At 40.7% G+C, this 16,818-nt stretch overlaps 1 protein-coding gene across 1 annotated transcript in view; it reads right to left on the bottom strand.

Annotated features, from left to right (window-relative positions):
- Positions 1 to 16,818, bottom strand: part of MUC19 (mucin 19, oligomeric) — a gene marked incomplete at its 5' end in the record, with an annotated part of 176,875 nt that overhangs the window by 94,402 nt on the left and 65,655 nt on the right. Inside the window, 9 exon segments of the mRNA XM_031650173.1 lie at positions 8 to 1,669; positions 1,671 to 1,884; positions 1,961 to 2,107; positions 2,230 to 2,782; positions 2,909 to 6,906; positions 10,300 to 10,395; positions 10,767 to 10,868; positions 11,085 to 11,186; positions 12,645 to 12,743. Coding sequence (XP_031506033.1) covers positions 8 to 1,669; positions 1,671 to 1,884; positions 1,961 to 2,107; positions 2,230 to 2,782; positions 2,909 to 6,906; positions 10,300 to 10,395; positions 10,767 to 10,868; positions 11,085 to 11,186; positions 12,645 to 12,743 — 6,973 coding nt within the window.

Here is a 16,818-nt window from a genome sequence, read left to right as displayed (position 1 = left end):
CTCCAGCTTTGATAGTCCAGTTTTCCCTGTCACTCCAGCTGATGATCTAGCTGTCCCTGTCACCCCAACAGATTGTCCAGTTGTCCCTGTCACTTCAACTGAGTGTCCAGTTGTCCCTGTCACCCCAGCTGATAGTCCAGTTGACCCTGTCACACCAGCTGACTGTCCAGTTGTCCCTGTCATTCCAGCTGACAGTCTTGTTGTCCCTGTCACTCCAGCTGATGATACAATTGTGCCTGTCACCCCAGTTGATAGTCCAATTTTCTCTGTCACCCCAGCAGATAGTCCAGTTGTCCCTGTCAGCCCAGCTGATAGTCCAGTTGTCCCTGTCAGCCCAGCTGATAGTCCAGTTATACCTGTCACCACAGCTGATAGCCGAGTTGTCCCTGTCACTCCAGCTGGTGATCCAATTATCCCTGTCACACCAGCTGATACTACAGGTAGCCCTGTCACTTCAGCTGATGGGCCAGTTGTTTCCGTCACTCCAACTGATAGTCCAGTTTCTCCTGTCACTTCTGCTGATGGTCCAGTTGTTCCTGTAACTCCGGCTGATGATCCAGTTTTCCCTGTCTCTTCAGATGATAGTCCAGTTGTCCCTGTCCCTTCTGCTGATAATTCAGTTATCCCTGTCACCCCCACTGATAGCCCACTTGTCCCTGTCACTCCAGCTGATAGTCCAGTTATCCCTGTCACTCCAGCTGATAGTGCAGTTATCCCTGTCACTCCAGCTGATGATCTAGCTGTCCCTGTTACTCCAACAGATTGTCCTATTGTCCCTGTCACTTCAGCTGACTGTCCAGTTTTCCCTGTCACCCCAGTTGACAGTCCAGTTGTCCCTGTCACTTCAGCTGATAGTCCAGTTATCCCTGTCACCACAGCTGATAGTCCACTTGTCCCTGTCAGTCCAGCTGATAGTCCAGTTATCCCTGTCACTCCAGTTGATGATCTAGCTGTCCCTGTGACTCCAATAGATTGTCCAGTTGTCCCTGTCACTTCAGCTGCCTGTCCAGTTGATCCTGTCACACCAGCTGACTGTCCAGTTCTCCCTGTCACTCCAGTTGATGATCCAATTGTCTCTATCACCCCAGTTGATAGTCCAATTGTCTCTGTCACCCCAGCAGATAGTCCAGTTGTTCCTGTCACTCCAGCTGATAATCCAGTTTTCCCTGTCACCCCAGTTGATGATCCAGTTATCTCTGTCACTCCAGCTAATGATCCAGTTGTCCCTGTCACCCCAGCTGATAGTCCAGTTATCCCTGTCACCCCAGCTGATAGTCTGGTTGTCCCTGTCACCTCAGCTGATGGTCTGGTTGTCCCTGTTGCTTCAGCTGATAGTCCAGTTGTCCCTGTCACTCCAACTGGGGATCCAATTGTCCCTGTCACTGCAGTTGTCCCCGTTACCCCAGCTGATAGTCCAGTTATCCCTGTCACCCCAGCTGATAGTCCACTTGTCCCTGTCACTCCAGTTGATAGTCCAGTTATCCCTGTCACTCCAGTTGATGATCTAGTTGTCCCTGTCACTCCAACAGATTGTCCAGTTGTCCCTGTCACTCTAGCTGATAGTCTGCTTGTCCCTGTCACCTCAGCTGATGGTCCAGTTGTTCCTGTCGCTTCAGTTGATAGTCCAGTTGTCCCTGTGACTCCAGTTGATGATCTAGTTGTCCCTGTCACCAACAGATTGTTCAGTTGTCTCCGTCGCTTCAGCTGATAGTTCAGTTGTCCCTGTCACTCCAGCCTGTGATCCAATTGTCCCTGTCACTCCAGCTGATGATCTGGCTGTCCCTGTCACTCCAACAGGTTGTCCAGTTGTCCCTGTCACTTCATCTGACTGTCCAGTTGTCCCCATCACCCCTGCTGATAGCCCAGTTATCCCTGTCACCCCAGCTGATGGTCACTTGTCCTGTCTCCGACATTGGTCCGGTTATCCTGTCACTCCAGTTGATCTGGTTGTCCCTGTCACGCTCAACAGATTGTTCAGTTGTCTGTCGCTTCGGCTGACTGTCAGTTGTCCTAATACTTGGCTGATGGTCAGTTGACCCTGTCACCGGCTGACTGTCTGGTTGTCCTGTGACCCCAGCTGATAGTCCGCGTGTCCTGTCCGGTCCGGCTGATTGAGATTCGAAGGTATCACAATAAAACTCCAGCGGTAGTCTGGCTGTCCCTGTCACCCAACAGATTTGACCGGTTGATACTGTCGCTTCAGCTATTTTGTGCGGTTGTCCCTGTCACCCCAGGTGTTGATCCGAGTTGACCCTGTCACCGGCTGTCCAGTTGTCCCTGTCACTTCAGCTGATAGTCTTCTTGTCCCTGCCACTCCAGCTGATGATCCAATTGTCCCTATCATCCCAGTTGATAGTCCAATTGTCTCTGTCACACCAGCAGATAGTCCAGTTGTCCCTGTCACCCCAGCTGATAGTCCAGTTATCCCTGTCGCTTCAGCTGATAGTCCAGTTGTCCCTGTTACTCCAGCTGATACTGCAGTTGTCCCTGTCACTCCAGCTGGTGATCCAATTGTCCCTGTCACCCCAGTTGATACTACAGGTAGCCCTGTCACTTCAGCTGATGGACCAGTTGTCCCCATCACTCCAGCTGATAGTCCAGTTTTTCCTGTCACTTCTGCTGATGGTCCAGTTGTCCCTGTCATGCCAGCTGATGGTCCAGTTTTCCGCGTCACTCCAGCTGATGATCCAGTTGTCCCTGTCACTCCAGCTGATAGTCCATTTGTACCTGTTATTCCAGCTGATGGTCCAGTTGTCCCTTTTGGATTCTTCAACTGGATGTTCTAGTTGTTGCTGCTTTTCCAGCAGATGGGATAATTGTCCTGATCTTGCAGATGATCCAGTTATTCCTGTCACTCCAGGTGATGATCCAGTTATCCCTGTCACTCCAGCTGATAGTCCATTCGTACTGTACCTGTTATTCCAGCTGATGGTCCAGTTGTCCTTTTGGATTCTTCAACTGATGTTCTAGTTGTTGCTGTTTTTCCAGCAGATGGGATACTTGTCCCTGATCTTGCAGATGATCCAGTTATTCCTGTCACTCCAGGTGATGATCCAGTTATCCCTGTCACTCCAGCTGATAGTCCATTCGTACCTGTTATTCCAGCTGATGGTCCAGTTGTCCTTGATTCTTCAACTGATGTTCTAGTTGTTGCTGTTTTTCCAGCAGATGGGATACTTGTCCCTGATCTTGCAGATGATCCAGTTATCCCCGTCACTCCAGGTGATGACCCAGTTATCCCTGTCACTCCACCTGATGATGGCCCATTTGTATGTTTCACTCCAGCTGTTGGTCCAGTAGTCCCTGACCTTATAGCTGATGGTTCAGTTGTCCCTGACTCTTCAACTGATGATCTGGTTTTTTCTGTTTGTCCAGATGATGGTCTAACTGTCCCTGATACTGTAAGAGATTGTACAGTGGTTCCTGATATTGCAGCTGATGACCCAGTTGTCTGAGTCACTGTAGGTGATTGTCTAGGTGTCACTGTCACTCCAGCTGATGGACCAGAGTTTTCCGTTAATCCCGTAACTGGCCCTGTTGTCGCTGATCCTGAAACTGATTGTCCAGTTGTCTCTGTTCCTCTAACTAATAGACTCGTTGTACCCTGTCCACCAGATGAAGTTCCAGTTGTCCATGATTCTGTAACTAATGGTATGGTTGTTCCTGATCCAGTAATAGATGGTCCAGTTTTCTCTAATCCTTCAGTTGATGATCCAGTTGTCCCTATAGCTTCAGCTGATAATCCAGTTGTTCCTGATCCTACAAGAGATTTTCCAGTTGTCCCTGAGCCATCAGCATTTAGTTCTGTTGTTACTACCACTCCAGCTGATTGGACAGATGTCATTGTCACCCCAGCTGATTGTGCAGATGTCCCTGTCAATCCAGTAAATGATCCTGTTGCCCCTGATCTTTCAGGTGATGGTCCAGTGGTCCTTGTTCCTCCAACTGATGATGTGGTTGTACTTAATCCTCCAGATGAAGTTTTTACAGTTGTCTCTACTCCTGTAACTGATGGTCCAGTTGTCACTGATCCTACAGCAGATTGTTTAGTGGTTCCTGTTACTCCAGCCAATGGTTCAGTTGCCCCAGTCACTCTATCTGAATATCCAGATGTAACTCTCACTCTAGCTGATGGTACAGTTGTCTCTCCTACAAGAGGTGGTCCAGTTGTCCCTGATCCTTCAGCTAATGGTTCAGTAGTCTCTAATCCTACAACAGATGGTCTAATTGTCCCTAATCCTTTACTTGCTGGTCCAGTTGTTCCTGTCACTCCTACTGATAGTCGAGTTGCCCCAGTCATTCTAGCTGATTGTCCAGATGTCACTGTTACTCCAGCTGATGGTCCAATTGTCTGTGCTTTTACAACAGGAGGTCCAGTTGTTCCTGATCCTACAGCTGAAGGTCTAGTTGTCTCTAATCCTACAGTAGATGAACCAGTTGTCACTAATCCTTCAACAAAATGACCTGTTAGTGCCACTCCAGCTGATTGTGCAGATGTCCCAGTCATTCCAGCTGATTGCCTAGATGTTCTTGTCAACCCAGTAAATGATTCTGCTGTCCCTGATTTTACAGCTGATTGGCCAGTTGTCTCTGTTTCTCCACCTGATGATCTTGTTGTACCTGATTCTCCAGATGAAGTTACAGTTGTCCTTGTTCCTGTAACAGATGGTCCAGTTGTCCCTGATTTGACAACAGATGATCTCGTTGTTTCTGTAACTCCAGCTGGTGCTCCAGTTGTCCCAGTCTTTCTAGCTGATTGTCCAGATGTCACTGTCACTCCAGGTGATAGTCCAGTTGTTCCTGATCCTTCATCTGATGGTCCAGTTGTTGCTGATTCTCTTGATGATGACTCAGTTGTCCCTGATCCTCCTGATGATGGCCTTGTCCCTGTCACTCCAACTGATGATTCAGTTGTACCTGATTCACCAGCTAATGGTCTAGTTGTTCCTGATCCCACAACGGATGGTCCAGTTGCCCCTGATCCTTCAGTTGATGGTCCAGTTGTTCCTATCACTCCAGCTGATGCTCCAACTGTTTCAGTCACTCTGGCTGATTGTCCAGATGTCACTGTCACTCCACCTGATGATCTAGTTGTCTCTGATTCTAAAAGAAGTGGTCCAGTTGTGACTGATCCTTCAACAAATGATCCTGTTGTCACTGCAACTCCAACTGATTTTTCAGATGTCACTGTTACTCCAGCTGATTTTGAAGATGTCCCAGTCACTCCAGCCAATTGCCCAGATGTTCCTGTCAATCCAGAAAGGGGTCCAGTTGTTTCTGATCTTGCAGTTGATTTTCTGGTTGTCCCTGTTGCTCCATCTGATGTTCTTGTTGTACTTGAACCTCCAGATAAAGTTCCAGTTGTCCCTGATCCTACATATAATGGTCTAGTTGTTTCTGATCCAATAATAAATGGTACAGTTGCAATTGATCCTTCAGTTGATGGTCCAGTTGTTCCCGTCTCTCCAGCTGATGGTCCAGTTGCCCCAGTCACTCTGGCTGATTGTCCAGATGTCATTGTCACTCCAGCTGATAATTCAGTGGTCTCTGATTCTAAAAGAGGTGGTCGAGTTGTAGCTGACCCTTCAACCAATAGTCCTGTTGTCATTGCCACTCCAGGTGATTTTTCAGATGTTGTTACTCCAGCTGAATTTGAAGGTGTCCCAGTCACTGTAGAGGATTGTCCAAATGTTCCTGTCAATCCAAAAAGTGGTCCAGTTGTTTCTGATCTTGCAGTTGATTGTCCAGTTGTCCCCATTCCTCCACCCGATGATCTTGTTGCACCTGAACCTCCAGATGAAGTTCCAGTTGTCCCTGATCCTATAACTGATAGTCTAGTTGTTTCTGATCCAATGACAGATGGTCCAGTTGCCTCTGATCCTTCCACTGATGGTACAGTTGTACCTGCTGTTTCACCTAGTGGTCTACTTGTACCTGATCCTGTAGCTGATGGTTCAATTCTTCCTGATACTTCAGCTGATGTTCCAGTTACATCTGTCACTCTAGCTGATGGTTCAGTTGTTCCTGATTCTGCACCTGATTGTCCAGTTGTCCCAGTTCCTCCAACTGATGGTCTTGTGGTACCTGATCTTCTGGCTGATGGTGCAGTTGTTCCTAATCCTGCAGATGTTGGTCCATTTGTCCCTGATCCTACAAGAGATGGTCCTGATTCTATAATAGATTTTCCAGTTGTCTCTGATCCTTGGCCTGATTGTTCAGTTGTTCCTGTCACTAGAACAGATGGTCCAGTTGTTCTGGAGTCTTCAACTGATCGTGTAGTTGTTCCTGTCACTCCAGGTGATGTTTCAGTTGCTCTTGTCACTCCAGCTGATAATCTAGTTGTCCCTGATCTCACAACAAATGGTCCAGTTGTTCCTGACCCATCAGCTGATGGTCCAGCTGTCCCTATTTCTCTAGCAGATGATCTACTTGTGCCTAATCCTCCAGTAAAAGACACAGTTGTACCTAGTTCTGTAGCTGATAATCCAGGTGTTCTTGATCCTGTAAACGATTGTCCACTTGTCCCTGAACCTTCAGCTAATGGTCTAGTTGTCACTGATTCTCTTGATGAAGGTCCAGTTGTCCCTGATCCTCCAGTTAATGATACAGTTGTCCTTAATCCTGAAACTAATGGTCTTGTTGTCCCTGATATTTCAGCTAATGGCCCAGTTGTCCCTGATACTCCAAGTGATAGTTCAGATGTCTCTGTGACTCCTGACGATTGTTCAGAAGTCCTTGTCACTGCAACTGATGGTCCAGATGTTATATCTGATGGTCCCAATGTCCCTGAAACATCAGATGATGATTTAGTTGTCCCTGGTATTTCAGATGATTGTCCATAATTCCCTGTTAATTTAGCTGATGGTCTAGTTGTCTCTGTCTCCCCAGTTGATGATCCAGTTGCCCCTGTCACAAACACATAGTAAAAATAGAATGATGTTAATAGCTATCTTGGTCCTTGGTTAACCTTTAAGACTCGTGTGGCTTTGTTTCTCTAGTACAGCTTTTATACCTCTTCATCTCCATAACCACCATATTATTTCATACTTTTCTTTTTGCTACATCGTAACTTCTTTTAACAAAAAGAGTCTCACTTTGTTGCCCAGGCTGATCACAAACTCCTGGGTTCAAGTAATCTTCCTGAGTACCTGGGACCACAGTGATCTTCACTGTGCCAGCTCTAGCATAACTTCTTTCTGTTTGTTTATTTTCATAAAAATAATTTATCCAATATCTATTGTGTGTCAAAGAAGTTGTCAGCAACTTATAAGTATCACCTCACTTTACCATTTGAGTAATTCTATGAGATACATAATATTACTTTTTTATAAAATAGAAACTAAAGCAAGATTAAGTTGCTGTTCTAAGGGGATGCAGATAAATGGTTCTCTGCTCCATGGGGCATTCTAGTGGGAAGAGAGAGGTAGACATAAATAAAATAACTAGCCAACCAATAACCAAATTCACAAACAAGAAAAGCTTCAGAGCATTAATATAAAGTGAATTGATACTAAGCAAATGGAATATTCTATTTTAGACTGTCTGGATAGTAAAGGCTTCTCTGAGAAGATGGTCTTTATTTTGAAGTCTGATAACAAGAAGCAACCTACTAGTGAAGCTCTAGGAGAATGGCGTTCCAGGCAGAGGTAACAGCCAGTACAAAGGTCATAAGTCTAATGGAGCTATGCTTGCTAGAAAAGCAGAGCTAGAAGTTGAGTATAGCTGGATAATGGGAGCTGAGGTGGGGAATATTATAAGTTAAGGTCAGATATGTAGGAGCAAGTGAAATGTTTATGAATCAGGGAGGAAGACGGAAGATTTTTCTAAATGCAAGGGGCTATAATTTTAAACAGGGGAGAAATAGCATAGAATTGATATACATTTAAAATCCCTCTTTACACTTTGTAGAAAATACATGGCAGGGGTGCATTATAGAATTAAGAAGAACAATTATGAGGTAATTTCAGAAGTTCAGATAATTTATGAGTGGCTTGGGTTAAAATTGTGATAAAAGAGACTGAGAATAGTGGATAGGGTCAGGATATGTATTGGAAGTAGCATTAACAGGCCTTGTTTAGATATGGGAGGTACAAAAAAAAAAAAAAAAAGAGAACCATCAAGGATGACTATAATATTTTTACCTGAGTGAATTGAGTCAGTGATGGTAACATTTTCTAATATGGGGAAGACTCAGAGAACAGGTGTGCGCATAAAGGGAAATCCAGTATCACCCAGAAGGCTCTGGTTCTGAAGATCTTAATATATCAAGAATACCACTAAGGAACCAGATAAAGATGGAAACCTTGGATCTGTGGAGACATGGATCTGCACAGTGGTGTGTCTGTGTGTGTATGGGTACATGTTTCCAGCAAAACTCCACTACTTGGGTAGAGCAGAAAAGAGTTCACTAACCCTTGACGGCTCCAATCCTTCCAGAAGGTTCCCTTCCATACGACCTGTTATTTTACCTCATTGATGAGAATAAAACCTCTCTATCCTTTACCAGATTGGGAATTACTATTCACTTATTGAATTATTTACCAGATATCCACCAGATACTTATCAAGTAGCCAAACAGAAACTAAGCTAGGCACTAGGAACACAACTGTAAACAAAGATAGGCAATGTGACAAGATCTTCCTCCAGTTTTAACCGAAATCTACCATGTTGGTGGTCTGTCTAGTAAAAGATAATGACTGGATGAAGAATCAACAATCCAGGCCCTGACTTGGCCTAACAACATACTCATCCTGTGACTTTGGGGTAAACACATGGAGTTGTCCTAGATAAAATGTAAATAATTACTAATATATTATTGACTGCATAGGGTGTCTGTAAGATTTAAGTAAGTTAATACATGTGAAAACATTTGTCCATTTTATACTTTATACAGTTGTTTCCTGATGATCGTTTTTACCTTTGTTAAAACAGATTAAGATAACTTATACATGATATTATATAATGGTTAATGACTGCTTCATATGTTTACATTACAAATAATATTGTATTAAATATATCCAGTAGAAACTAAGATATGTGGCTTTATCTACTAATATTTTATCCTACTAATTATATTTTTCAGACATTTTTTGGCTTATTTTCTGAGAAGTATTTAAATATAAATAAATAAATTGATTGGTAATGTATCTCTTTAGTCATTTCAAACAAGTTAAGTCTTATGAGACACAAACATTGTTTAGCAAGGGATCTGCAACACCCACTGTACAGCTTACATATTTCCTCAACAAGTCAGCTTTGAACAAATGAGTTATAGACATGCCCTACTTGCAAATTCTAGAAAAGAAGACTTTTTAAAAACACATGTGTAGAGGTTTTAGGAAGAAAACTGATTTCTGAATTTTTAAACAATTCAGAAGGCAGTGTTACTTTCTAAATTGTTCTTAGAAATGGGGAAAGCTGTTCATTAAGGTTCTAGATCTCTGTTCAATAAAGAACATATGGGAAAATATGCTAATACTTTAAACCACAATAATTTCTAATACTAAAGACAGTGGGGTTTTGCAAAAGATTGCAAAAAAAGAATTCTAGTTTGAAATTTGAATAATCTGCTGATCTAAGACAATCTTTTAATGCCCAACAGCATATTATATTATTTGTGGCAGAGAATTTATTGAACTCTTAAATATTTGTATTATGGGAAAATCATATAATCAATGATTTGCAAAAATAACTAGCATATTATTTTGTAATTATTTATTACTTTTAGCCTATATTGAATTATGTTAGCTTGTTGCATAAGTTATTTTGTGTGGAAAAATGCAGAACTTAGACAATGAAATTGTAACTAAATGAGCAAATACACCCTAAGAAGCCCTTAACTCAAAAACAACAATTATGGACCAACCGTGAGATAGTGTTAGAGGGTCACTATTGCTTTTTTTTTTTTCTAATTTAACTCCATTATGGTTTTCTCAAGTAACATTCCAGTGATTTCTAAATTGGCCATGTGACAACATCAGATTTAAAATGCTGCACTAGTTTAGTTTAATAATGGAAAATATCTAAACTATCAGATCATTTTTATTATCTGTGATTTGAGGTAATGCACTAATTGATACCTCCATAGTGCATAAATACTGAATAACAAAGCATGCAATGGCAACATCTTTAATGGATTCACAGAATATTTAAATAACAGTGCTCTAAGTTTCAAGCAGGAAAGATTTTCAACAGAATTAAGCTTTCAAGCAGAATTAAGCCCTACTGAATAAGCTTTTATAAACAAGTTTCTACATTGACTCCCATTTTTGTGACCTTTTAGTGCTTTGCGAATCTCACCTGGTGTATTTGAAGAGCCTGTGGTGGGACCACTGCTGGACCGCCCAGATGTAATTTCACCTCCACTAGTCGTACCACCCGGTGTTCCAGGTGTACCTGTGGCAATGGCAGAAATGGAAAGGACACATTCACAGAATTTCTTAAGCTATGAGATAACCAATTCTCACTTAAATTAACTTCCACCTAAAAATTACAGAAATCTTCAGTTTTCTGTATCGATAAAAATAATGATCCTTTCCACATTTAAAAAACGTACTTTGACGTACACTATTCATTATTTCCTTGGCTCCTTATCCCAAGCTCACAAAGTAGATCACTTTGACCCACATTTTACAGATAAGAAAACAGAGGTTACAGAGGTTAAGTGATTTACTTGCTTAACAGCATGACATTGATTCTGAGGAACAGTATTACACGAACATCCCATATTGCCCCTTGGCAAGTGCTGGGTCCCCCATTTTACCTACCTGGTTTGCTTCCAGAGATTGTCACTGCTGTGGCTGAGGCTGCATTGGTGTGTTTACTCACAGGGCTACTGGTAGTTGAAGCAGCAGATACTGTCAGGGTCCCTGGTTATCAACAACAATGGTTCAGGCTCACTGCTGCTAATATACTGGTCCCTACTCCATGCTGATATATAAAGTATAGTGGATTAGCGGCATCTTCTCTATGCTTTCCCTTTGTTCTGACATTTAATGTCAGTTATAGCCTGATCAATAGTCCACATCACACACTGCTGAGGAAGGTAGGATTGAGAACTATTAAGGAGTCATGTCCAGACTTGCCTGATTTTCCAAAACTGGTGGCCCCAATGCCTGCTTCCCCAGGGGTGCTGCTACCTGGAGCTCCAGGAGTTGCTCCAGGTGATACCACAGGTGTGCCTGAGACTTTCAGAGAAAACAAACAGTTTAAGAAACTCACTTTTATTCAATCACAGTGACCTGAAACAACTTGGAAATCTCTTCCAGCATATTTATACTCATAATATTTACACAGTTTAGTGATATTAGGACTTCTTGCTCAGGAAGGGTATACATGTTAATCTGATAAGGCACTATTACACCATCACAATCCTTGTTTGCCTTTGACACTGAATGTGCCTCTTGCTAGAATTACCTACAAGTTATAATTCCAGAGTAAATTCTTCTCCAAACTGCACCATTTACCCATTGCTATATTCCTTAACTTTTTGCTTTTTTCATGTGTTTAAATATTACTTTCTTCTAAAAAATTCTAAGCTTTGTAAGTATAAGAGCATCTTCTGGTACCTAACACATTACTAAGCTCTCAATAAATATTGTCTCGTCAAAATACAATGGTTTGTGTTAAGGTAGGCAGATAGCCAGAAACGAGCAGGCAAGGGAACCCCCTGGGAAAACAAGTCCTGGAGATGCTGTCACCTCATAGTCAGTGCCACCCATTGACAGGCAGCAAAAAGACAACAGCTACACTGGCTACTTCTGGCCTTGTGGTTGAGCTCCTCTTGCCTTGAAGGGGACTTACCAGGCCCTAGCTGGAGATAATCAGGTTAGGGATTTTCCCTCCTGACGAGCACACACTCCTCCAAAAAATTGTCCTGGAGTAGACTTTTGCTCATTATAATAGTAAAAAGCACATCCCTGGGTGGAGATTTTAAATGCTAATGAGACATGCAATGTGTGTACTGGCATGTACAACAACAGAGCATGGGCACGGAAAGAGACATCTTGAAACATGCATGCAAGTAACACCCCCCTCACGCCCCTTCATGAATAATAGGTAAGATTCTCATAAAAGCAGTCCCCCAGCACTAGCTGCTGCTGGCTCATTCTTTCAAGCAGTCCACTCTGTCTTGTGTTTCAGAGTGTACTACATATTTAAATAAACCCTGCTACTACTATTTTTTCAACCCTACCAGCTCAGAACTGTTTTCCACTCCTCTCTAAGAATGTACTTCATCAGGATTCCCGCACTTTCCGGTAACATTTGCATTTATCTGTTTACAAGTACTAAATTCTTCATAATCTCTTGATAAATTAAATTTTGATATCAGAGCTCACACTTCTGCTAATTAAACATAACTTTAGATATAAATAATATTTCAAATGCGACTTCATGGGAGGCTAAAGAGGTTGCGGTATCTGATCTTCCAATTGTATCCAATTTGAAAAATAACGAGATTCTGCCTATAGATTGCTGCAAATGCTTTTTGACAAAAGTTCATTATTAAACTTATTATTGCTAAAATTTTCCTCATTCTCTTATAATTAACTTGTTTTTTAAAAACTCACTTGGACTTGCACTAATTATATGTAAGACCTTTGTGTTTGACCATTGCTCTGACAACAAAATGTGCTTTGTCTTACCTGCTGTGTTTCCAGGACCAGTGGCCCTAGTACCTGATGTTCCAGCTGTGTTTCCACTGCCTGCTCTGGTGGTGGCTTCCACGGACCCTTCTGTTGAACCTGGTCAACATACAAAGGCAGCTAGGATTACATTAATTTCCAAAGTTTCTAGGAAATTAAGGCAACTGCTAAATATTCTTAGACATCCCCATTATTCATCCTTTTGTCTGAGTATTTCAATAGCTTTGTTTCTGATCAATGCAATTGATTTGAATGAATAAGCTTCTGTGATTATTTAGCTATTTACTCAATACGAAATCCCAACTCACTGCCTGGCATCCCAGTCATTCTTCCTGCCAGTGTAGTCAATTCACCCGATATTCTGGTTGTTCCTGTTTTGTTTTGTTTTGCTTTGTTTTGTTTTGAAGAAGAGGGAGGATGAGGAGGAAGAGAAGGAGGAGAAAGAGGAGGATAAAAGTAATATGAAAAAGTTGTTAAACTCAACTTCATTATTTGTGAATGATGTTTCTACGGCTGCTTCCACCACCCAAATTCATGTCTTCCTTCCTCCTACCTAAAATATTGCAATTGTTTCCTCTTTACCCAATTAACAGGTCAATATTCTTTATCACAAATACCTTCTCTGCTTAAGAATATGGAATGTAGTAATTCTTCAACATTAATGTGTGTAAGAATCATCTGGTGATTCTATTAAAAATGTAAATTCCCTATCTCTCCCAGCAGAAATTCTAATTCTATTTTATAACATTGAAAAGGTTGGTCTTGTATTGCAATTAAACTCTTATATTCATTTTCAGTTTGCAGAGAATCCAGAGGTTAAAAGAATAAGTTAATTGACATCATGGATAAGAGCTAAATTTAGAATATCTAGAAAGGGATATAAGAACTTGATTCGTTTCAGGTTCATCATTTTGGGCAGGAATAATTTCTAGGATCACAAAAGGAGACACATAACATCAAGTCCCCACTATCAGTGATGCTATGTTTGATCACTAGGTTTAGGTGGTGACAGCCAGAACTCTCCGGTATAAAGCATTTTTCGATTGTGCAATTAGCAAGTAATCTGTTGGGTGATACTTTGACATCAGGCAAACATCCAAGTCCTAGTTAGCCTTTCATCCAATGTTTTCAGCATTTATTTATGCTCTTTGTCTATTTTATTCAGGGTTTCAAAACAGCGATTTTTCCAATTGTGTCTTTTTTCAACGTTTATTAGTTGGAATTTTTCTTTAAATAGATTTCTCGGATCAACTGGAACTATTTGAATATCTTGATCCATAGATTCTAATAAAAATAGGTGATAATTGATTAATTTTTCTCTTTAATTACCAATCTCCAGAATAAGGACTCGACATGATAGTCACCACCAACATTATCAAATGTTGCTGTGGTGGTTTCTTTTTATTAATTATCATTGGGGGTATGTATGTTTCAATATTATCAACAGGTCTCAGTCTATTACAAATAATTATTTTTTCAGTGCTCAAAATTCTCCAAATTTGGTCAACAAAAACTCATGCAGTTTAGCGCCCTTGTCATTTAGGCAGAGCTCCCTTAGTCCTTGAATGCTTCCTCATTTTCTGACTCAAGAAGTCCCAAGCTGACCTTGTACTTTTCTTGTCCAAGACCTGGAATTAACCATTTTTCCAAGCAAGAGTGAACACAGAAATTTATGACTGCAAACTAGCTGACAAGGGGTGCACACTACTGTTAGGGTACCACTGCTTTTAGGCCATTTCAGTGGCCAGAGGTGGAAGATACAAAGATTAATAAATATATAGATAATAAATGTATTATATTGGAAGACATATATTTCCATATGTTAGAAGTATATATATTTATACCTATATTTAGGTATATCACACATATTTGTGATGTTTGTATATATTTCTAGTATACAAAAATACACATTTTCTATATATATCATATATTTAGATTTATATAAATGATATATAGATCGTAAGTTTATATTTCCCACTCAAATGGAACATTACAGAAATTTATTTATTATTTGATCTCTTTTTTTCTTTTTTCTTTTTGAGACAGGATCTCACTCCTTCTCCCAAGGTGGAGTGCAGTGGTGCAATCACTGCTCATTACAGCCTCAACTTCTGGGCTCAGGTGATTTTCCACTTCAATCTCCCAAGTAGCTAGGATACAGGCATGTGCCACCATGTGTAGTTAATCTTTTGTATTTTTTATTTTGTAGAGATGGGGGTCTCACTATGTTGCCCAGGCTGCTCTTAAGCTCCAGGGCTCAAGCAGTCTGCTGGCCTCAGCCTCCCAAAGTACTGGGATCACAGGCGTGAGCACTTTGTCCAGCCCTGATTTAATTATTGTATTTCTTTTCTCTTACATTTAAAATATTGATTTCTAATAACACTTATATAACTACTAATTGTTTTATTCTGTAATATATAAAAAACCATTTCAAAGTGAGAACACTCATGTAACTACTGAGAAGAAAATTACTGAATGAAGTTTAAAATTTCCTAGCAGTCTTTTTGCCATTAAAATACACGACACTAGCATATACTGTCTGATTACTGTGTTTTAAAGTCATGTGAAATAATTATTTTTTCCATGTGATTATAATTTGATATTCAATTAGGTTCACTTGTTTTGGTTGGTTTTCAGTTTTAGGGTTTGCTTTTTTTATTTTGATTTAATTGTGTTTTTAAAAATACATATGAGGCCGGGCGCGGTGGCTCAAGCCTGTAATCCCAGCACTTTGGGAGGCCGAGACGGGCGGATCACGAGGTCAGGAGATCAAGACCATCCTGGCGAACACGGTGAAACCCCGTTTCTACTAAAAAATACAAAAAACTAGCCGGGCGAGGCGGCGGGCGCCTGTAGTCCCAGCTACTCGGGAGGCTGAGGCAGGAGAATGGCGTAAACTCGGGGGGCGGAGCTTGCAGTGAGCTGAGATCCGGCCACTGCACTCCAGCCCGGGTGACAGAGCCAGACTCCGTCTCAAAAAAAAAAATACATATGACATTTTCCTTTTCAAAAGCCAAAATTCTATCTAAAAGAATACTCTGAGAACTCAAAATTCTGCTGTTTTGGTTTATTCCCTATAAGTAATGACTTTCACTAGTTTTTAGTTTATCTTCTGTGTTTTTTGTATGCATATTTGCATATGTATATATAATTCATATCCTTACAAAACATATATACATATATGTACACACACATACACACACCCCTCTTTTTCATAAAGGTATAAATGGTTTATACAATTCTGATTTCTTTTTTTCCTTTACAATAAATTCTGGAAATAACTAGATCAGTACATAGAGATCTTTCTCACTCTTCTATTAGGATGGCCTAGTGCTGCTTTTTGTCATCTTTTATTCCATGTGTATTTGATGAGTTGTTTCCAGGCTCTTTCTATTAAAAAAAATGCCAGTATGAAAAGTTTATGTATGTTATTTTATATTTTGGTTGTCTAGCTTCAGGAGTACTAAAAGTGGGATTTCTGGGTCAAAGGATAAACAAGTCTGTAATTCTGTTAGATTTTGCCAAGTTACCCTCGTTGGAGCTGTAACATTTTGTGCTCCCACCAGCAATGCGCAGAGCACCACCTGTTTCTTTCCAGAACTGTCAACAGGGCTGTTGTCACACTTTTGGATTTCTGCCAATCTAAAAAGTGAGAAATGGTATCTCAGTGTAGTTTTGGTTTACATTTTTCTTGTGTGAAGTTGATCATTTTCTCAGAGGTTTAAGAATCACTTATAGTTCTTGTTCTCTGTAATTGAATTCGCATCTTCTATTATTCTAGTTTTTTATTTGCTTTATGCACTTTTTCCCTTTGCTGATTTTGCTTGGCAATAAATCACAGCCATGAGTATGATTCTATATTGAGTCTTGTGAGTCCTTCTAGAGAGTCCCAAAACTTGAAGGGGTCTTGTGCACACTGACACATATTGCCTTTCCATTTGGTCAAAACTGCTTTTGTGTCTAAGTAGAGTTTTAACGTTTTCCTCATGTAAGTTTTATCTTGTTTGGATTATTCCAGGGTAATTTATCTCATTTGTTGTTTATATAAATTGGACTTTGCCCTTCAAATATATATTTTAACTTGTTATTTGTATTTATGTAGACTTAATTTTTATAGATTAATCTTATGTCTTGGTACCTTATTAAATTATCTTACTGCTTATAGTTTTGCCAT

This window comes from Papio anubis, chromosome 9 (genome assembly GCF_008728515.1).
Source record: "Papio anubis isolate 15944 chromosome 9, Panubis1.0, whole genome shotgun sequence".
Taxonomy (NCBI): Eukaryota; Metazoa; Chordata; class Mammalia; order Primates; family Cercopithecidae; genus Papio; species Papio anubis.
The sequence above is the reverse complement of the archived record's forward strand: the minus strand, read 5'-3'. Positions and strand labels throughout refer to the sequence as shown.